The 22701-nt window shown below is 39.3% G+C and overlaps 2 protein-coding genes across 2 annotated transcripts in view; both read left to right on the top strand.

The window, feature by feature from the left end:
* Positions 1 to 22701, top strand: part of LOC116724487 (NLR family CARD domain-containing protein 3-like) — a 638369-nt gene that overhangs the window by 576831 nt on the left and 38837 nt on the right. The gene's annotated exons all lie outside the window — the stretch shown is intronic.
* Positions 1 to 22701, top strand: part of LOC116724505 (NLR family CARD domain-containing protein 3-like) — a 37127-nt gene that overhangs the window by 3601 nt on the left and 10825 nt on the right. The window contains exons 3-4 of the mRNA XM_032570245.1: positions 6609 to 6728; positions 7699 to 7777. Of these exons, the coding sequence (XP_032426136.1) occupies positions 6679 to 6728; positions 7699 to 7777 (129 nt within the window). The 5' untranslated portion in view covers positions 6609 to 6678. The remainder of the gene's footprint in view (positions 1 to 6608; positions 6729 to 7698; positions 7778 to 22701) is intronic.

The following is a 22701-nucleotide window of genomic DNA, read 5'->3' as shown; positions in this document are numbered from 1 at the left end:
TCATCAAACTTTTTCTCTCAGTCATTTCAAACCAGCATGTTTGTAGGAGTCATGTATACATTTTTGGAACTTAATACAAAATGTTATTTTGTGTTTACGTGAGTTTATTTTTTTCTCTTCTATTTGAAAAAGATAAGCATCTGTAATTGTATTGTGCTTAAGCTTATTACGTGGTGCCCTTTGATTGGTTATTGACTAATTAGTTTATAAAAGATTAAAGCACTTGCTCATTGTGGAAGTCTGGCACCTTGTGAGTAACACAGTCTTTTGACCATCACTTTCTATTTGTTTTGAATCTGTTTTTTATTTTTATTTCCTTTTAAATTTGGTAAAGACTTAAAGATGACTGTCAGATTCAAGACCTCATTTTTTTTAGAAGAAATGTGTTGCGTACGAAAGAGCTTTAAGGGGCTAGACTAGTGAGAGCTTGCCGCACTTACATCAAGTCAAGACTTTCTCATGGGAGGACTCTTTCAAGACTAAGTAAAAACGAAAGGAGGAACGGAGATTCAATTCAGCTGAGGTAAACGACTGAGTTGAAGTAATAAAATCCGTAAGTACAACGTTGTTCGCTTGTGTTTTGTCACGGTTGACAAAAGAGAAGGATAACATTGAAAGATTGAAACAGAATGAATGCAATGCTAATTTCATAAACAAAGAATCTTTTCCAATGTTTGTCAAATGCCTGAGAGAGTATGAACGCATTAATTCCAAACTATGTGAACTGATAAGTGAAGATGATGTAGACCAAGATGTGTTCAAGGGTAGACATTCTGAGTTTAAACTTTTCTTACAAAGCTTTAAAGAATGGATAAAAGATGACAAATGCTCTCCTGAAGAAGATGTACATCCACACGACAGTGTTTCAAACCTGCTTGTAACCTCGGTTACAAGCAGTACATTGCAAGGATCAAGTACAAGTACAATGCAGCTGAAAACTAAAGCAGAACGTGAAGCGCTTTTAGCAAGAGCAGCAGCGATGAAAAATAAAGAAGTAATTGAAGTAGAAGAAGCCCATCTTAAGTTTAGAAAATAGAAACTAGAAATTGAAGCGAAGCTTGCCATTTCAAATGCAAAATTAAAGGTGTATGAAGAAAATGAAGATGCTCAGAAGTCTGAGATTAATTTCTAACAAGCTATTTCAAGACGCAGAATTGAATCTGTTCATTCTGTGAGCAAATCAGAAAGGCAAGACATGTTCTCAGATGATGAACAAAACGCAAATGTTGATCCTCCAGTATCAACAAAGTCTCACTTAAAAGGCATTTCAACAAATGCTCAATGTTCTGATTCTTTTTCAGATAATCTGTACCAGGTTCTGCAGCAACAAAATCACCATACTGAAATGCTCATAAAACAACATAGTATATCTCGACTTCCTTACAGAGAAATTCCAGTATTTACAGATGACCCCCTTTCATATAGATCATTCATAAGAGCTTTTGAACATGCTACTGAGAACCAAACTGACAGTCAACAAGATCAGCTATATTACCTAGAACAGTTCACAGGTGGCGAACCATTAGCTCTTGTACGCAGCTGTGAGCACATGAAGCCAGACAGCTTACAGAGAAGCAAGGGCTTTTCTTGATCAACACTATGGAGATGAGTTGACCATTGCCACAGCATATATTAAAAAGGCTATGGAATGGCTTCAGCTAAAACCAGATGACAGAATAGGACTGAATGCATTTGCCCTATTTCTGATTGAACGTTCTAACAGAGTGAATGATGTAGATTACATGAGTGAAATGAACAATCCAACAAACATGAAATGCATCTTGTACAAACTACCACATAAACTGAAAGAAAACTGGAGAAGCCATGCTTACAGCATTCAAGAAAGAAAAGGAACACGAGCCAAATTTCCTGATGTTGTAGAGTTCATCTATCAACAAGCAAAGGTTGCTAATGATCCGCTATTTGGAGATATTCTTGATGTCACACCAGCTAATCAGAGCAGCTCGAAGAAAAAGTCTGACCAACTAAAAGGGCTTTCAAAGAAAAGCAGTTTTGCTGTGAATATATCTTGCACCGAAAGGATACCACCAAGAGTCAACGTGATATAACAACTTCTTCAGTCAAGTCGATCATTGCTTTTCAAAGTCCATGTCTTTATTATAAGAAAAGCCATACTTTGAGTGTTTGTAACAAAATTAAAGAAAAGCCTTCGAAAGACAGAATACAGTTTCTGAAGTCATATGGTCTTTATTTTGGATGTTTAATGTCAGGTCATTTATATAAAGCTTGTAGAAAAAAGGCCTCATGTTCCGACTGTTCTCTTAAGCACCAAACTATTCTACATGTGGTGAAGCAGAATGTTGTGTCAGAAGAAAACGTGGTTGACAACCCACAAAACACAAACTAAGTTACAAGTGCTCTTGTGTCCACTGGATGTAAAAAAGGTGAAGTCACTGGGGCCGGGGAAAATGAATGCATACTTCCCATTGTGCCTGTGCAGATAAGACACAAGAAAAACAGAAACATCATCAACAAATATGCATTCCTGGATCAAGGTAGCACAGCAACCTTTTGCACCAAGGATCTGGCCAGAAAGTTGAATGTACAAGGAAAAAAGAAAGAAATCCTTCTTTGAACCATGACACAGGAACAGAAAGTCTGTAGTTATGTCCTTACAGATTTAGAGGTTTGTGGACTTGACGAACAAGACTTCATCATGCTGCCAGATGTATACACTTATCTAGACATTCCTGCAACAAAAGGTAATATAACAAAAGAGCAAGATTTGGAGAGATGGCCTTACCTGAAACAAGTTCGTCTTCCAAGATTAGAGTCAGATATTGGACTTCTCATTGGTGCTAATACACACAAGGCTATGGAGCCATGGAAGATTGTCAACAGCCAGAATGATGGACCATACACCGTGAAAACAGCCCTAGGTTGGGTGGTAAATGGACCAGTCAGCAGATGTCAAGATAGTGAATGACATGTCACTGAAAAACAATATTTTCTTGTCAATCGTATATCTGTATTGAACATTGAAGACATGTTGGAGAAGCAATATAATGCAGATTTCCCAGAGCGACAGTATGAGGACAAACAAGAACTGTCTCAGCAGTATAAGCAGTTCACGCATGCTGTAACTACATTGGCACAGTTCATCGATGGTCATTATTGCATCAAGTTGCCTCTGAAAAATGACGATGTGATAATGCTACGCAATTGTGGTTTTGCTGAACAAAGCCTTAACTCTTCGAAGAGGAAGCTAAGTAGAACTTCAAACATTTGTCAAGACTACAAAGCTTTCATGGACAACGTATTGAAAAAAGGTTACGCTACAAGAGTCCCTGAAGAACAGCTGAGTCACAGTGATGGTCGAGTATGGTTCATTCCACACCATGGAGTGTAGCACCCAAAAAAGAAAAAACTCCGAGTTGTGTTTGACTGTACTGGATCTTATCAGGGAGTCATTGAACGATCAATTACTGCAAGGACCTGATCACATGAACACTCTTATTGGAGTTTTGCTCAGATTTAGACAGGAGCCTGTTGCCATGATGGCAGATATTGAATCTATGTTCTATCAAGTCAGAGTCCCAGACAAAGATGCAGCCTTGCTGCGTTTTCTTTGGTGGCCAGATGGTGACGAAACTAAAGAAGCGGCAGAATGCAGAATGTGCGTGCACCTGTTTGGAGACACGTCATCACCCAGTTGTGCTTCATATGCACTGAGAAGAACTGCTGAAGATGGAGCCACAAATACATCAGCAGAAGCAACACAGACAGTTCTGAAGAACTTTTACATGGATGACTGCCTAAAGTCTGTGTCAACAGAAGAAGTAGCAGTTAAACTAGCAAAAGAACTGATGACATTTTGTGAAAGTGGTGGGTTCCATTTGACTAAATGAATGAGCAATAAAGCTCTGTTGTACTCCATTCCTGGCAGTGAAAGAGCACCTGTTGTTAAAGATTTGGATTTGCAACACAATGAGCTTCCAGTAGAACAAGCTTTGGGTGTGCAGTGGTACAGAAGTTCTGACAGCTTCAAGTTCAAAGTACAGCTGCCAAACAAGCCATGCACAAGAAGAGGCATTTTATCAGTTGCCAGCTCTGTGTATGATTCTTAAGGATTTTTGGCACCACTTCATTTACCTGTTAAACTTATTCTGAGAGAACTTTACAAAGAGAAGCGAGGATGGGATGAAGAAATCTCAGAACAGTCACGCCAGACATGGCTAGAGTGGTTGTCAGATCTCGACAAGCTTTCTGAAATCAGTGTGAGCAGATGTGTTAAGCCTTCTTCATTCAGACCCACAAAGTTTGCACAAATTCATCTCTTTTCCGATGCTATCCAGGATGGATATGGAGTTGTGTCATATCTTTTGTTGACTAATGAACGAGGTGAAACACAAGTGTCATTCTTAATAGGAAAATCCAGGGTAGCACCTCTTAAACAAATGACAATTCCCAGAATGGAATTAACAGCAGCAGTGGTTGCAGTCAAAGTGGATCGGATGCTGAGAGAACTTCAAATACCACTGAAGAAATCAGTCTTCTGGACCAACAGTACCACAGCACCGAGCTACATTGAAAATGACAGAATTTGCTTCAAAACGTTTGTGGCAAACTGAATCTCTTTGATCAGGGAACTGACATACCGATCTCAGTGGAAACATATGAGCAGTTCACAAAATTCAGCGGATCTGGCATCAAGAGGTTTAAAAATTGAAATATTCATCAAAAGTGAAAGTTGGTTTCAAGGACCAAGTTTCCTGTCAAATGAAGAGCATTGGCCAAAACCACCTAAACATTCTAGGTTAATGGAACAAAATGAAGTAAGGACAACAGTTGCAACGACGTGTGCAAAACCATGGAAAAACGATGAGTCAATGAGTCAACTAAACGAGCATTACTCCAGCTGGCATAAGCTCAAAAAGGCCATTGCCTGGATGCTGCACCTGAAAGAGACTCTGAGTCACCTGAGTAAAAAGAGAAAAGAAACTGTACTAAATGTGCAGCAATCTGAAAATGAACCAGAGAAAGTTGAGAGTTTAGTTGAACCACAGATTATCACATTTAAAAGAAAGTTGGAAAAGAAAATGCTCACTGTTGAAGATTTGTCCAAAGCTGAAAGAGAGTTGGTCAAGTTCAGTCAGAGACAAACTTATGCAGCTGAAATCTAAACTTTGCAGCACAAAAGCATACAGTTGGGCAGAACCAGTGCAGCTGTTAGAAAGGTAATCTCAGAGTGCAACCTCTGTAGAAGACCGCATGCGAGACCAGGGCAACAAAAAATGGCAGATCTGCCACATGACCATCTGCTTCCTGATAAACCACCTTTTTCCAACACAGGTGTGGATTATTTTGGTCCTTTTAAGGTCAAAAGAGAAGGTGTCACGGTCAAATGTTACGGAGTGCTTTTCACATGTCTACCTGTCAGAGCTGTACATATTGAAGTTGCCCCGTCTCTTGATACAGATTCATGTATTAACACCCTGCGTTGTTTTCAAAGCAGAAGAGGACAAGTTTCCATTATTCGCTCTGACAAAGGAACAAATTTTGTTGGAGCAGAAAGAGAGTTAAGGGAGGCATTGAAAGAGCTGGACCACTCTCGCATTAATGACACCATGATGCAAAGAGGAGTACAGTGGATTTTCAATTTACCTGCTGCATTTCATCATAGAGGAGTCTGGTAACGTCAGATACGTACCGTTAGAAAAGTCATAAGTTCCGTTGTTAAGCAACAGATACTGGATGATGAAGGACTGCAGACTCTTTTATGTGAAGTCGAGAGCATCATTAATGGAAAACCCTTAACCATGAACACAGACGATCCTAATGATCTTGAGCCTCTTACGCCAAACCTTTAGCTTCTGCTAAAGGGACAACCTACATTTTCTCCTGGAGTGAAAAACATGGCTTGGCCTAAAAATAAATTTCAAGGTTGGATATGTTGTCCTAGTTGCTGATTCATCCTCTCTGAGAAATTCTTGGATGTTGGGTAAAATCATCAAAGTCATGCCAGACTCCAAAGGGATAATCTGGAATGCAGAAGTCAAGACGAAGACAAGCATCATCCAAAAGCTGATTACAATGTTGTGTTTATTACAAGAATGAAACAAGAGGTTTTATTAGAAGACTGTTTTTGTAACCAAGTTAAAAATAGTTTTTGTTAAGTTATTTGAATATTTAAGGCTCCAATTTAAGTTGAGTTAGTAATTGATATGTTAATACATAATCAATTAGGGGCTGGAAAATGTAGGACCATATATGCATTTTTGGAACTTATTACAAAATCTTATTTTGTGTTTATGTGAGTTTAATTTTTTACTCTTCTATTTGAAAAAGATAAGCATCTGTAATTGTATTGTGCTTAAACTTATTACATGGTGCCTTTTCATTGGTTATTGACAGAAACAAATCTTTCTGCTCTTTAAACAAGGCTGGACATTATTCAGGAGGATCAATGATCAGGAAAATGTTGGAGGATTGGACCGGTTCTGATGGGAATCCTTTACAACATCAAGTCAATGAGCTGTCTGGTTCTGTTGTGTCTCACAGCTCTTTGTTTTACAATGAACCACATTAAAAATATATTCAAAACAAAACTCCAAGGAAAGATTTAAATGAGGTTTTTTTTTTAGCAGAATCCATCAGAGTTTCACAGAAGAAGAAGAATCAGAGCCCAGCTGTGTGTTGTTTAAGAGCGACGGTTCCATGCCTCATCCCATTCTATTTAAATCTCCTGAAGCTCCATCATCAGAGAGGTGAGCTGTTTCTAATTGATTAACTGTGGAAACTGAACCAGTAAGAACTCAGATGTTTCCAGTTATATTTACATAGAAGTTTGATCCACTATCTACAGAAATCAGCTGCTCTGTTCTAATGAAAACGCGTTCATATCTTTATCTATGGGTGTTGACGATGTTCTTCTGCTTCCTGGCTTCATGTCAGCCTAAGAGTGGAACACATTTCCACGACCCACTGGGATATATCTGGTAAAGCCAGTCTGGTCCAACAGGACTTGGTTCCTGTGTGCATCGTGAGAGTAGTTCAGCAGGGAAGGAAAGCTTCATGATGTGGTTGGTGAGATCTACTGGAACTCAACCAAACTGAGCTGATGTGGATCATACAGGTTCTTTGTGGTATCAGCTGGAACATTAAATCTTTACAACTACTTGCATCATTTGGTTCACTGCTCACATCCAGATATCACTTCATGGACCTTTACCTTCTGATTGTCTATGTGTGGACAGATGAAATGTGAGTTCACTGGCTTCCAGGGATCTACAGGATCCATTTAAATATCCTCTCTATGACATCCAGAAGAAGACCCCACATGGACACACACCCACTTATCTCAGATTTCCTCTATGTCCACATCACCTCAGATCTAGTCATCAGAACATGATTGATGTCCCACACTGTCCTGAAGACCTGTGTGGACAGAGCCTTCACTTCTACTGTCCCCAAGCTCTGGGAAACTGTCTCCACAAGCATAAGATTTGCTCCAAGTTCAGCATCAGCCTTTCAAAATTTCTACTGGGTGATTTTGGTGTTACTGGACTTAATCCTTGAAGTTAATCTTCCTCTTTTTAACTTCATTCCATTTTGTTCATATGATGCTTTGTTTTTCTGCTTTAAGAACATTTAATGTGAAACTCTTGGTGATTTAATTTCTAAATACTGCTGGATGAATATTTCATTTCTTTCTAATTGTTCCTGGTTGCTCCACAGAGTGGACCAGCAAAGTTCAGAGGTTCCCAGTGGTCCATCTGCCCTGCAGCATCAAACACAGCTGGACTCCATATTTATGGTCTGTAAATGAACAACAACTTTGTCTGGGTTCTGTTCACAGTCATCTTCATGATGCACTTTGTAAACCAGAGGACTGTCAGTCTGTCCAACATCCATCTGCTGTTTGGCTCCATGATTTCAGTCTGATGTTTCCTTCATTTATTATTCTATTCCAGATGCTTGAGGACAAGATTGTCACTTTTTTGAAGAATGAGCTGAAGAAAATCCATAAAATTCTGAGTACAGATTACCCAGAATGCTCAGAGTCAAAGAGAGGATGATGAGGTGTTGGAAGGTGAAGATGAAGAGCAAAGGAGGAGCAGCAGAGAGGCAGTGATGAAGATCACACTGAACTTCCTGAAGAGGATGAAGCAGGAAGAGCTGGCTGACCGTCTAAAGAGCAGTAAGAGGATATCTACAAAGGTTTAACCTGATGGATAAATCACACGTTTACTGAAGTTTGAAGAGATGGAATCACACTTATGCAAAACATCTTCAGAATATGATTTTATTCAGTTCTTGTTTGTACTTTTTGTCTTATTTTAGAACGTCTTGCTGCAGTTTGTCAACATCAACTTAAATCTGGTTTGAAGAAGAAGTTCCAGTCTGTGTTTGAGGGGATTCCTAAAGCAGGAAGTCCAACCCTTCTGAACCAGATGTACACAGAGCTCTACATCACAGAGGGAGGTGCTGGAGGGGTCAATGATGAACATGAGGTCAGACAGATTGAAACAGCATCCAGGAAACCAAACAGACCAGAAGCAATAATCAGACAAGAAGACATCTTTAAACTCCCACCTGGAAGAGATAAACCAATCAGAACAGTGATGACAAAGGGAGTGGCTGGCATTTGGAAAACAGTCTTAACACAGAAGTTCACTCTGGATTGGGCTGAAAACAAAGCCCACCAGAACATCCAGTTCATATTTCCATTCACGTTCAGAGAGCTGAATGTGCTGAAAGAGAAAAAGTTCAGCTTGGTTGAACTTGTTCATCACTTCTTTACTGAAACCAAAGAAATCTGCAGCTTTGAACACTTCCAGGTTCTGTTCATATTTGATGGTTTGGATGAGAGTCGACTTCCTCTGGACTTCCACAACAAGGAGATCCTGACTGATGCTACAGAGTCCACCTCAGTGGATGTTCTGCTGACAAACCTCATCAGGGGGAAACTGCTTCCCTCTGCTCTCCTCTGGATAACCACACGACCTTCAGCAGCCAATCAGATCCCTCCTCAGTGTGTTCACATAGTGACAGAGGTCAGAGGGTTCAATGACCCACAGAAGGAGGAGTACTTCAGGAAGAGATTCAGAGATGAGGATCAGGCCAGCAGGATCATCTCCCACATAAAGACATCACGAAGCCTCCAGATCATGTGCCACATCCCAGTCTTCTGCTGGATCACTGCTACAGTTCTGGAGGATGTGTTGGAGACCAGAGAGGGAGGAGAGCTGCCCAGCACCCTGACTGAGATGTATATCCACTTCCTGGTGGTTCAGACCAAAGTGATGAAGATCAAGTATGATGGAGGAGCTGAAACAGATCCACCCTGGAGTCCAGAGAGCAGGAAGATGATTGAGTCTCTTGGAAAACTGGCTTTTGATCAGCTGCAGAAAGGAAACCTGATCTTTTATGAATCAGACCTCATAGAGTGTGGCATCGATATCAGAGCAGCCTCAGTGTACTCAGGAGTGTTCACACAGATCTTTAAAGAGGAGAGAGGGGTGTACCAGGACAAGGTGTTCTGCTTTGTCCATCTGAGTGTTCAGGAGCTTTTGGCTGCTCTTCATGTTCATCTGACCTTTATCAACTCTGGTTTTGATGTGATGAAAGAAATGCAAAGATCTAAGAAGTCTTCATTACTTAATAAATCTGACCTAAAATCTCTCCATCAGAGAGCTGTTGACCAGGCTTTACAGAGTCCAAATGGACATCTGGACTTGTTCCTCCGTTTCCTCCTTGGACTTTCACTGCAGACCAATCAGAGACTCCTACAAGGTCTGCTGACACAGACAGGAAGTAGATCACAGACCAGTCACAAAATAGTTAAGTACATCAAGAAGAAGATCAGTGAAAATGTGTCTGCAGAGAAAATCATCAATCTGTTCCACTGTCTGAATGAACTGAATGATCGTTCTCTAGTGGAGGAGATCCAACAGTCTCTGAGTTCAGGAAGTCTCTCCACAGATGAACTGTCTTCTGCTCATTAGTCAGCTCTGGGTTTCATTGTAGTGTCATCAGGAAAAGATCTGGATGTTTTTGACCTGAAGAAATACTCTGCTTCAGAGGAGGTACTTCTGAGGCTGCTGTCTGTGGTTAAAGCCTCCAACAAAGCTCTGTAAGGACACAAAATGTTAATGCAGTTATTTTTGATAGATGAAAATCTGCTAATTATGAGGTAAATATTCATGTTTCAGTTTATATATTGGTGCATTGTCTTTTCAAAGTGTCCGACTGGGGGGATGTGCAAAAAAGAAACAGACTTCCTCCAGCAGCTGAACATAATAACTCCTCCACTTAATGTTAAAATTGAAATTGGATTAATATAGTTACTTGTGGAATTTTACAATTCTCTTTCCAACCTCCTTGTCACCTGTAGTTCTGTTCTTTAAGGCTGGGGGTCCAACTATAGAATGATCCAGTTTACAACAACTACAAAGTTGGTGTAAAATAAGATCTCTGTCTATTAAAAACATTGTTGATCTGAAAGAACAGAAATGTTGAGGAATTGTTTAGTACTGAAACAGTTCACAACAAAAGGCATCATAATTATATATAAAACAGTCCCTTAAATCAGTAAGGAGGAACATTGTTGACTGGAAAAATAGACATAAATTTTGAAGAATTGTTTAATAGATTTTCCTCCCTGTCTCTTCAGACTGAGTGGCTGTAACCTCTCAGAGAGAAGCTGTGAAGCTCTGTCCTCAGTTCTCAGCTCCCAGTCCTCCAGTCTCAGAGAACTGGACCTGAGTAACAACAACCTGCAGGATTCAGGAGTGAAGCTTCTCTCTGCTGGACTGAAGAGTCCAAACTGCGACCTGGAAACTCTCAGGTAAAATGTTCTCAATACCTGTGATTTCTATCCACTATGTGCTAGCAGAGCTTGCCAATAGTATTTGACCACCCATCCAAATAATCAGAATCAGGGTTTCCAATATCTTCCAACGCCACAGGTGTATGAACATGAACACCTAGACATGTAGACTGTTTTTACAAACATTTGTGAAAGAATGGGTTCCTCTCAGGGACTCAGTGAATTCCAGAGTGAAACTGTGATAGGATGTGCAACAAGTGGGTTTTTTCATGTTCTGGACTACTGAGAACCTATAAATATGTAGAAAATGAATGTTTGGGAAGTATCACAACTTAAACTTAAGGTTCAGCACCAGAGTTTTGTAGAAAAATATTCAGATTTTGTTTTGTGGTTTTAAAGGCTCTACATTGAAGGTGATAAGAAATAAAGGTACACTTTATTTTCTATTACTATTAGCTTCAATAGCCCCTCTGTTCTCGGCTCACATACGGAGCTGTCTGCTAGTGGTAACACTCAGCCTCTCCAGTTTCAAACTCTTCTTATTAAAGTAAAAGTTAGAGAGCTAAATATAATTGATATATTGGCTATCTTCGATAGAAAAAGGAGCTAAGTCTATGAAAACAATGTAGCCAGTTTTGCTCATTTTGATTTAAGGCATAATAATGCAGTTTACCATGATTCAGCCAAATTAATGAAATGAACAAACTGCAGTCTGATTTTGTTAGTGTGTTTCTTCCTGTTGAGCAGTGAACGTAAATAAAAAGTGTTACATGTCTTTTGTTTTAAGTATGTGCTTACTGAAGGGATTTTTGTTTGTGTTGCAGAACCACAGCTGCTTCTTCTTCTTTTTCTTCTTTTCTATTAAGGCAGATCAAGGTGCATACTGCCACCTACTGTACATGAGTGTGTACCAACATTACCTTACGCCTATCAAATTCTATTTTTTAATTTTGTATTCTGAGGATAAATAATGCTTTCCTTAATCTGCAAATATCCATTACGTTTCCTTCATTTCGCCAATATTTCTTTTATACTCCATTATTGACCTGTCCTTCCAACCATTCTTCTCAATTTTTCCCTTTCAGGTTCATATGTATCAATACGTATTCGACATTTTCTTTCTCCCCACATCCTTCACATTTATCATTATTTTTCCTCCCTATTAAATATAAAATGACATTTAAATATTTACGACCTACTCTTAATCTGATCATTAATATTTCTTCCCTTCTGTTTCTCTCAATATTTCTAATTAGTACTGACTTTTGTACTTTATATAGTCTTCTTCCTTTCTTATCTTCATTCCACCTTTTTGCCATTTTTCCATTTCTTTACTCTTAAGTGATTTCCCTTCCCCTTTCACAAAAGGAATTGTAATCGTTATTGCCCCCTCTAAAGCCCTTTTTGCTAATTTATCTGCCTTTTCATTGCCTTTTAGACCTTCATGTGCTGGTACCAAACCAGAACCATATATCAGTGCCACCCTTGTATAATCTAAATAGACTGTGCTGAATTTCTAATACTAAGTCTTTCCTATTATTTCCTTCTCCATGAATACTTTCTAAAACTGCTTTGGAATCTGTACATTCTACCACCTTGTCTGGTCTAACGTTATCTACCCACTGTAAGCTTAGTATAACTGCCACCATTTCTGCTGTGAAAACAGATAGTTGATCTAAGATTATTTTAGAATTGTATATTTTAAACTCTGGTATATACTGTATATATTCCTATTCCCACACATCCTTTTAAATTGTTAGAACCATCTGAATATCATGAGGTGCGATGTGAGGTGGTGAGACAGACACAGTGGATCCAGTAGCTCAAAGAAATTATTATTTTAATGGAGAAAAAATGCACAAAATGTCCAAACTTTGAGGCAGCACAGGGTGAGCGGAAAGGCTAGGCTCACCATTGGTAGCAACTGGCAAATCAAAGATTAACACAACAGAAAAGAGACAGAATCAACGCATACAACAAGGACCCGACGAAGACACAGAGACACAGGTGACATTAATGCACAGGAGGTAATCAGGGAACGAGACACACCTCTGAACAATCAAGGGGGAGAGAGGACAACATGGATACTCAGAAGACACAGAAACACAAAATAAACACAAAGAAGAATTCAAATCGACACAGAAAAAACCCAAAACCTGACACTGAATATACAGTATTTTAAGGTCATTATAATATGAGTTTCTTAAATATACATCAGTCTTTATCCCTATTTCATTTAAATTCCAATAATTTTTCATTTTAAGAACTCTTATGTCATTTCTTCCTCTATTGCTTTAGTCAGCTTTATCGGGTTAATATACCCCCCATCTTGTTTGAATTCCACCATGACTTTGAATTCCACTTCTATGGTAGAAGGTAGATTATGGTAGATTATGCAATCCACCAAAATCAAATCCTACCACCCTCATTTGCTTGCTACGTCCACTCGCCTCTCCTTCTGCCCTCTGTCCAAGCAGCCCACCCAGAGCCACAGCTAACAGCTAGCTCCTCACTTAAGCAGCTCTAACAGAGCCTGTGCCATTCAGTGCTGCTGTTGCTCCTCGTACACTTTGGACTGAACCATTGTTCTAACAATGGTGTGGGTACCTAAAAGTTAATTCTTATTTTTTTCTTAGATTAATGGCAGATTTATTTTGTTCTTTGTTTCTATTGCCTTTTGATATTGATATTTAAATACAAAGGTTTCTTTTATGAGGAGGACAATTCCAAGATTGGGGGGTCCAGGCCCCCAACCCCCACCGGAATTTATCCCTATGTCCATACAGGTCAGCCTGTGTCCAGTTTGAGTGAAAAGAGATGCAGGCAATCCTGGTTCAGAGATCAAGCAGTGGCAGCACGAGGCAACATGTAGAGGCACCAGCTGTGTGATTGGTCCACTCTCCTGGTTTTAAATGCATAAACTATAAACCTATCCATAGAAATAAATCTGCTCCACCAGGCCAGTGTTAGACTTTCTAAACAGAACTGCTCCCAAAAAGCTCATTAATTATGTATATCCCGGCTGTTACATGCAGTCTTTTAAGTGTCTTTTAAATAGTCTATTGCTGTTTCAATGTACAAATATACGCATCTTACATATGATTATAAATTGCCCTAATAAGCTGCACATTATTTCAAACTGATTATGCTGTTTTTAGTAAATGTACAGCATTATTATTCCTATATGGTAAATGTGTCCTTACTCTACATTCTCCTATTATTTATTGTCTTTATTATTTCTTGAATATCTGATTTTTCCATTTAACTTAAACTTGTTGCTGGTAAACCTGAACTCCCTGCTGTGGAAAAATGAAGGATGCTTCTGTTCTGATCTGTTCTATAAGTGACAAATGTTGATTTTTATTTCTCATGTAACGCAATTAAAGTGTTATTAATATTTCATCTTATTGACAGGTTCATTTATTTACTTTTTTCCTCTTGTAAAAATGACCAGTTCAGACCTTGGGTTCTACCTCAATGTTCTCATATTCTCATCATGTGATGAATTGTGTGTCTGCAGCTTATCAGGCTGTTTGGTCTCAGAGGAAGGCTGTGCTTCTCTGGCCTCAGCTCTGACCTCCAACCCCTCCCATCTGAAAGAGTTGGACCTGAGCTACAATCATCCAGGAGACTCAGGAGTGAAGCTGCTGTCGGCTGGACTGAAGGATCCACACTGGAGACTGGAAGCTCTCAGGTATGGAGGAACCTGCTGCAGGAGCAGAGAAGGTCTGATAGAGGAAGAGGGAGAAATGTCTTTAGTCAGTCTGCTGGGAAACATTTAGTTTGAAGCTGAGTAGTTAGTTTGATAATTAAGTATCTAATTTACAGCCATGTCATTTATAAATTATTGGATAAAATTTTAACCTCATTTTGTCTCTTATGACAAGCTAAATAACTAAAATTATTTCTGTTAATTTTGACTGCGTAACTTTGAAAAAAACAGCCTATTACCATATAGCACCATTTTTCACATGGTACTGTATGAACCTGGGAAACCGACCCATCTACTGGAACCACAATAACATGGTAGTCAGAGCAGCAGGGGGCCAAATATAGCTCCATGTGGAACCAAGAGGTCGGAGAGAGAAAATCAGTTTGAAACTGTTTCCTATCAGAGTTCAGTTTGTCTCTCTCTGTCTTCACAAACCAGGAGCATCATGGGCTGGGCGGGGCTTCCACTGATGGAGCTACTGAGAAAATACAAGAAGCTGATTGGCTGATGGACTGTTCAGATAAATTACATTAACAGATATTATTGGCATTGAAGAGATATGGCTGAGAGCAATTGTAGATTCTAGAATAAGTGGAAATGTTTCAGTAACAGGAAGAGGATGAGCAACATGTTTAAATAATCATCTATATTCAGAGAAATAAGTAGATGAATTTATCTAGAATATATATAATACAAAGTCAGAACCTTCTTGAAATTCATTGTTATACAGACCACAAGAGATATTTTAAACTAAACTGTCATTAATATCTAAAATAACACTTTGAAGAATTTGAATTAATAGGAGTCACAAGAAGATTTTATTTCCTTTTGGGATCAATAAGCTGTTTTTATTTGAATTGAAGTAAACCAATAGAAAGAATAATAAATAATTTGAAATGAAAGAAGAGATAACTATTATGAACGTTAGATTAGAATCAGTATGAGCCCCACAGTGGCCTGAATCCGACGGCCAACTGCTGCCTTATTGTTCGTTCTCTCACTCTTTTATTTTACCAAGACTGCCAGAACCACTTTGTGTCCAGACTTGGGTTTAATAAAACCTCTTTGTTAGAAACATCATCTGGTCTGGACTTTATATTTTGTGAGTTCTGTGTGATGACATGAGGATCGTAACATATTGGTGGCCCATCCTGTTCCAACAAAATGTTTAAAAACATATTTGGAGGGCCGTTCGATGTTGTGATATTTATGAATGCAATTTTAATTGTGGTGACTTTAAAATGGAAAAGTGTGTTTTCCATGTGTTTAGTAACCTTTAGTGTTTAGTCTTGTTCCAGCTCCCTGGGGTAATCCCAAGGCATTCCCAGGCCAGCCAAGAAACATAGTCCCTCAAGCATGTCCTGGGTCTTCCTGGGGCCTCCTCCCGGTGGGACGTGCCCGGAACGCCTCACCAGGGAGGCTTCCAGGAAGCATCCTGACCAGATGTCCCAAGCCACCTCAACTGGCTCCTCTACTCTACTCTGAGCCCCTCCCTGATGACCGAGCTTCTCACCCTATCACTAAGGGAGACCCCAGACACCCTACGGAGAAAACCCATTTCAACTGCTTGTATCCGCGACCTTGTTCTTTTATTCATGATCCAAAGCTCATGACCATAAATGAAGGTGATGCTGTTCTTCAGCCCAGCCTGGATTCTCAGGCTTCATTGGACTCTTTCTGTTAAAACTGGCATGGGATTAATTTAGTTCATAGAGGAATTTAATATTTATCTTGCCAGCCTCCTTGTTGCCTTTTGTTCAGTCCTTCATGTCTGGAGGCCCATCTATAGACTGAACCAGTTCACAACAAAAGGCAACATAATTGTATATAAAACAGTCCCTTAAATCAGTAAAAGAGAAACATTGTTGACTGGAAAAAAAGACATACATTTTGAAGAATGGTTAAATAACAGATTTTTCTCTCTGTCTCCTCAGACTGAGTGTCTGTAACCTCTCAGAGAGAAGCTGTGAAGCTCTGTCCTCAGTTCTCAGCTCCCAGTCCTCCAGTCTCAGAGAACTGGACCTGAGTAACAACAACCTGCAGGATTCAGGAGTGAAGCTTCTCTCTGCTGGACTGAAGAGTCCAAACTGCAACCTGGAAACTCTCAGGTACCTCTGGGCACTTGACAAATTGCTGCATCTTAGGTGCAAAAAGAAGCATAATTACAGATCCCAGCAGTTGGTTGGCTTTCTTATTTATTCCACATGTTACAAATCTCTCCACCCGCCCGTGACCATTTCTGACTTTGAGTTCTACCTCAATGTTCTCATATTCTCATCATGCGATGAATTGTGTGTCTGCAGCTTATCAGGCTGTTTGGTCTCAGAGGAAGGCTGTGCTTCTCTGGCCTCAGCTCTGACCTCCAACCCCTCCCATCTGAAAGAGTTGGACCTGAGCTACAATCATCCAGGAGACTCAGGAGTGAAGTTGCTGTCGGCTGGACTGAAGGATCCACACTGGAGACTGGAAGCTCTCAGGTATGGAGGAACCTGCTGCAGGAGCAGAGAAGGTCTGATAGAGGAGGAAGAGGGAGAAATGTCTTTAGTCAGTCTGCTGGAAAACATTCAGTTTGAAGCTGAATGTTTAATTTGATAATTAAATATTTAGATGCATCATCTGGAGGCAGAGATCATTACCCAGTTTTCTGGAATATTCTCCAGACTAAGAACGGCTCACAAGGAAAATTAAAGAGTGGGATGGGTTTAATAGTTTAATAGGGACTCTGACTAAATTAATAAAAGAGAAGTTAAGTTAGATTTCCATGATGATCTACTGATGACAGAAAGGACTTTAAAACAATATTTGATGGAGCTCCAGACCAATCAGCCCCATGAAGCAAAGATGAGAAGAAAAGTAACTCCATGTTGGTCGGATGGATGTTTAAATTTCTGAGAGAAAAAAAATGAAGAACTTTAGATTTTTATCAAACCTCACAATTTTCAGGATTTAACAAAATATAAAATGTATGAAAAATGAAGAAAACAATTCATGAGGCAAAGAAAGAAAGAGAGAAGTTGAACAGTTTCATCCATTTAGAAGTTTGATCTCCACCAGGGGGCGACATCTAGAAACTGATCAAATGAATGAAAGGAGTCAGGAAAGAATGGAAATCCCTTGTTTTCCAGAGGAAATGCCAAACTTTATTGAACAACACCAAAAGCTTTCCCAAATATTGAAAACCTAAACACATTAGTCTTTTTTTGGATCTGTCTAAAAGGTCTTAATATTGTTTTTTAATTTCTACCACAGGCAACAGAGCACAAATCTACTTTTTCACCATCATTCACTGCTCCACTACATTTTATAGTATCTGTACTTTCTACTTCACTACATTTTTATAAAGCAGTACATCCAAGTCGCATTGCACTTTTTTAATTTGTTCATTAGTTTGAAAGTAATCAATGATTCTGGTGCCGCCTTTGCCTCCCTGCAGTAACATTGATTACTGCGGTCGGGGAGCATGGAGCGCAGCGTCTCCTGCCATGAATGTCCCAGTAACGTTAAACTCCTCCACATCCTGGTTACTGAATTAATGTGAATAATCTCCATCTCATATTTACATTTACAGTCATATTCAATAAATTAGAATATTGTTCCCATGAGGCTCGTTTGTCAGATTTTAAAAGAAGTTAAGCAGATATTAGACGTATTTTTCATTAGACCCACATTTCTGCATTAAGGTTTTTTATTGTTCTGTAATCTGATCAGAAATGTCATGTTTTCATTAACTGTAAGCAACAAATCATCATCATTACCAAATAAAAGCTTTAAACAGTTTGTGGGGAATTAATCTGTATGATGTGTTTAACTTGTGAGCCGAGTTACTGAAATACTTTTCATAAATATTCTAATTTATTGAAAATGACTGTAGTTAAGGACTGTTAGAGAGACTCAGGTCATCCTGATATTCTGATGCATAGAATCACAAATCTAAATCTAAACTGTCACAGAGAGTGAACTCAATAAAACATGATTTATCTGCAGCATTGTTCATTAAATGGCTCATTACTGATGTATTAAAATTAAATATGATAGGTACATTTAATAATATTGTATTAGCCATTAGGTAATACATTCAGCAAGTACTTTTACTTTTAATACTTTAAGTATTTTTAAAAGCCAGTACTTTCTTACTTTTACTCAAGTAAAAATGTTAATGTGGTTCTTTTACTAGAGAACATTTGTGTCTGTTTATTTGTACTTTTACTTCAGTACATTGTTTGAGTTCTTTCTCCACCTCTGGAGGAGGTACTCTTTGTTGAACGTGATGCAGCTTCTCCTTTTTAATGTTTGTATTTCTGGATATTACAGTGAGGCCACAGCAGGTTTTCAGCAGCAGCTGTTTAGTGTTTCATTCCTTCATCTGTGTGTGGGAGTGTGGATGGAACAGGTATCCAGGTGTTGTGTCAGAGTTTAGATTGATTGTATTTTAATGCTGATTATTAAATCAGGTTGAGCTTCCAGAAATGTTTCCTTAGTTTCCTGATGTCCTTTTAGGCTTCAGTGAGTTTCTTCAGGTTGTTACTGAGGGATTTCCTTTCTCCTCTCTGTTGGAGCTTTTCCTGTGTTTGGAGAAATGAGTTGTGCTGCAGCAGCACCAACTGTCCTTCCTACATCCACTGCAGTTTGCAATCCAAATGTTGGACTGTTCCTGTCTCAGTGGAGGACAATGTGTGTCTGAGAGACATGTAATGTCCATGTTTGCTGCTGAAAGAGACTGATGGTCTGACCCCCCTCCTCCTTTCAGGGTGGAGCCTGCTGGAGTCCCATTCTTGACACCAGGTCTGAGGAAGTGTAAGTGTGTTTTTCATCTGATTCATGACAACAAAGCAGCTCACATTCAACCATCTTCAAACTGTCACATCACTCATTCAGGAGTCATCATCAAAGTGTCAATAAATGATCAATAACTGCAGCTGGATTGTGTTTGTTCTCTCCATCAGATTCCTGTCAACTCACCATCGACACAAACACAGTGAGCAGAGAACTCAAACTGTCTGAAGACAACAGGAAGGTGACATGTGTGGAGGAGGAGCTTCAGTCATATCCTGATCATCCAGACAGATTTGATATCTGTTATCAGCTACTGTGTAGAGCTGGTCTGACTGGTCGCTGTTACTGGGAGGTTGAGTGGAGAGGAAAAGTTTATATATCAGTGAGTTACAGAAGAATCAGGAGGAAGGAAACAGTACAGACTGTGTGTTTGGAGGAAATGATCATTCCTGGAGTCTAAGATGCTCTGATGACGTTGGTTACTCTGTCTGGCACAATAACAGAGAAACTCGTCTCTCCTCCTCCTCTGTCTCTAACAGAGTAGCAGTGTATGTGGACTGTCCTGCTGGCATTCTGTCCTTCTACAGAGTTTCCTCTGACTCACTGATCCTCCTCCACACCTTCAACACCACATTCACTGAACCTCTGATTCCTGGATTTCGGTTCTGGTGGCCCAGTTCTGGTTCCTCAGTGTTTCTGTGCTGAGTTGAGTCTAAAGAGTCTAAAGTGTCTAAAGATTTTCCTCCTGTCAGAGAAACTCTCCCACTGTTGAACAGATAGTTCAGTCTCTACAATCTATTTCTTGGTGAAACAATTCTGATTGAATCCTTCTTTATACCGAGTACGAGAGCCAAGAGATGGAGGACCGGCTGCTGGTGTCGCCGTGTCACGTTCTGATGTCTCTGACCAAACACTCCAACCTCAACATCAACATTTAAAAAATGATGCAGGAATGCAGTTTTCCTACTTTCCCACTTGAAACAATTTAGTCTAAATATCAGATACAGAGATTCATCAATATGCAATGAAATGTTGATGTATTGACTGATTACGAATATTTAAACTTTCAAAATTGGTCTAAATTAATAAGGAACTTGGTCCATTAAAAGTGCTTCTGATGTTAATTGAGTAAAGTCTGTTTCCACTAAGAACTGTGAGCGTTTCCTCCAGTCTGTGTTCAGCTTTCAGTTCCTGCAGGAAACCAAATTCCAAATCTATAAATAATATTCCAAATGTGTATACTCAAAATTAACTCTAAGGACTGAGATTCTTTTGTTTTCTTCTGTAATATGTTTTTGTGAGAGATGTCTGCAGGAAGCTCATAAGCGTGCCAAATTGGAAGCAGATGCTAGCCACTCTGGAAACAAAACTAAGAGCTGGCCCGATAAGGAAAACACCCACAGGCTAAAGGTCAAAGCTTGTGACCCAGAGACACTGCCTTGAGTCCTCACATGCACTAAGAGAGGAGATTCCAATGTATAGAAAAGATTTATGACTTTGTGTTAGCAACTGGGTTTTTGTTTTCCCCACCCATTTAGCAGCTGCTAACTAATGTACCAGGGCTCTCTAAATAAAAAGAGGAGCAGGAAGAGATCATGTCCAGAGCAAGTTTGGAGACTGTAAAAATACAATGTCCATTCTTCCTCTCCTCAAGTCTATTCTAGTTCAAATCTAACCACTTGTCTTTCTTCTTATTATTTGTCTGTTTGAAAGTCTTCAGGAATTATGAACCTGACACCAAACCCGTTTTCCTGCCATGCAGATTAATCTCCACTTACCTGACTGCATGGAGACCAAATGTCACAAACTGGGATTAAGAGAGTTGAGATGTTGAAATCTGTCACATAGAGAAAAGAAGATTCATGATACTATGATTTGTTCGTCTGAAAAACTTTTTCATCTAATTTAGTTTGATTAAAGTGAATTTTACATCAGTTAATTGAAGTGATTTTAACACATTCATCTTGTTATATCAAGTAAATTCTTGTGCAATTAAGAAAGAGCTAAATTATTATGTCTTTTCTAGAAAATCTCATAAAAATCTTTAATTTGCTCACTGAAGGTATAGATAAGTGTCTGTAGTGTAAATTTTCCAGAATCCCAACAAGAAAATGTAGATTTTCCATCTGAAAATAGGTAAAGTGTTGTAGAAATAAGAACACTGACAGTCTATCTGCTCAGGAGGATTGTTGTGCCTCCTGTCAGAACAGTGATGCTACATGTTAGATTTTTAAATATCTTATTCTCATATATACTCATTATTACCTTTTAAGGACTGGGAGATCTTTGTTTGCCCTGGGATGTGTGTTTCTTCTGTTTCTGCAGGAAAGCGTGCCAAATTAGAAGTGTGCCACATTAGAATCAGACTGCCTGGAGCCAGAGTGACAACTGGCTTGATGGAGTAAATGTTAAGAGTTGTTAGCCTTGGGTGATGGGAACTGCATGTAAGAAATCAACAGGAATCTTCTTTGTATTAGAATCGATTTGTGATTGACTGTGTTTGGCAGCTGGGTTTCTGTTTGCCCCTCCTCCCTTAGATAACAGCTGTCAATCTTGTAACCTAGGGACCGCCCTAATTTAAATTAAAGGTACTGTGGAAGGAGTGTGCTTCAGAGTGTGGGTTTTGGAAGACTGAGATGGAGAAGACTTCCTGGCTCAGCTCTCCGCTCTTCTGAGTGTAAAAATTTTGAATCGTCTTTCTCCTTCTGTGTGAGAATGTCCAAGTGAATAAACATGACGGTACAAATCTTCATTCTCCACTTCGACCACTCGCTAGTAGACCAGCAATTGTTCTTTGGGTGGAGAACCTTTCAGAAACATTTAAACTAGCTGTTGAACTGGACGATGTTCTCTTTGGGGTCAGAGGTTGTAGTACTTGATAAATGGTAGAGTGAAGTTTTACTATTCACTTTGTTGTTTTGGATTTGGAGATTTGATCTAGATCAGGGGTCACCAACCTTTTTGAGACTGGGAACTACCTCACGGGTACATACATTTTCTTGGCTCAGCCTTTATAACAATAATACATACAGTATATGTATATATGATTACATGCTGCCTGATCATATTAATGTTAGCTATGGTTAATTGCTATTATGTGATCAGACATTCTTAGTTCAGAGTTTGCAGTTTGTTTCCCTTTTGGAGCTCTTCTGTGTGATTCTAAATTGCCCACAAGTGACTGATTGGTCAGTTTGCTTTTGTTTATTTCACGGGTTGGCGTTTACTTCAGTTCTGGGCAGGGTAAATCCCAGCAGATTTAGGAAACTCAATTAACCCGTTAGAAGGAGAGCTGGTAGCACATCTCCCCTCTCAGAAGAGGAAGCAGAGAGTGAGACAGTAGAGAAAGAAGGGGGAGGGGGGGTGTTGCGCAACAACAAAGCTAAACATGAATGAGTGCAGTTTGAACCTCCCGTAGTTCTAA

The sequence above is a fragment of the Xiphophorus hellerii genome, chromosome 8 (genome assembly GCF_003331165.1).
Source record: "Xiphophorus hellerii strain 12219 chromosome 8, Xiphophorus_hellerii-4.1, whole genome shotgun sequence".
NCBI classification, from domain to species: domain Eukaryota; kingdom Metazoa; phylum Chordata; class Actinopteri; order Cyprinodontiformes; family Poeciliidae; genus Xiphophorus; species Xiphophorus hellerii.
Note: the sequence above shows the minus strand (reverse complement) of the source record. Positions and strands in the feature narration are given on the sequence as shown.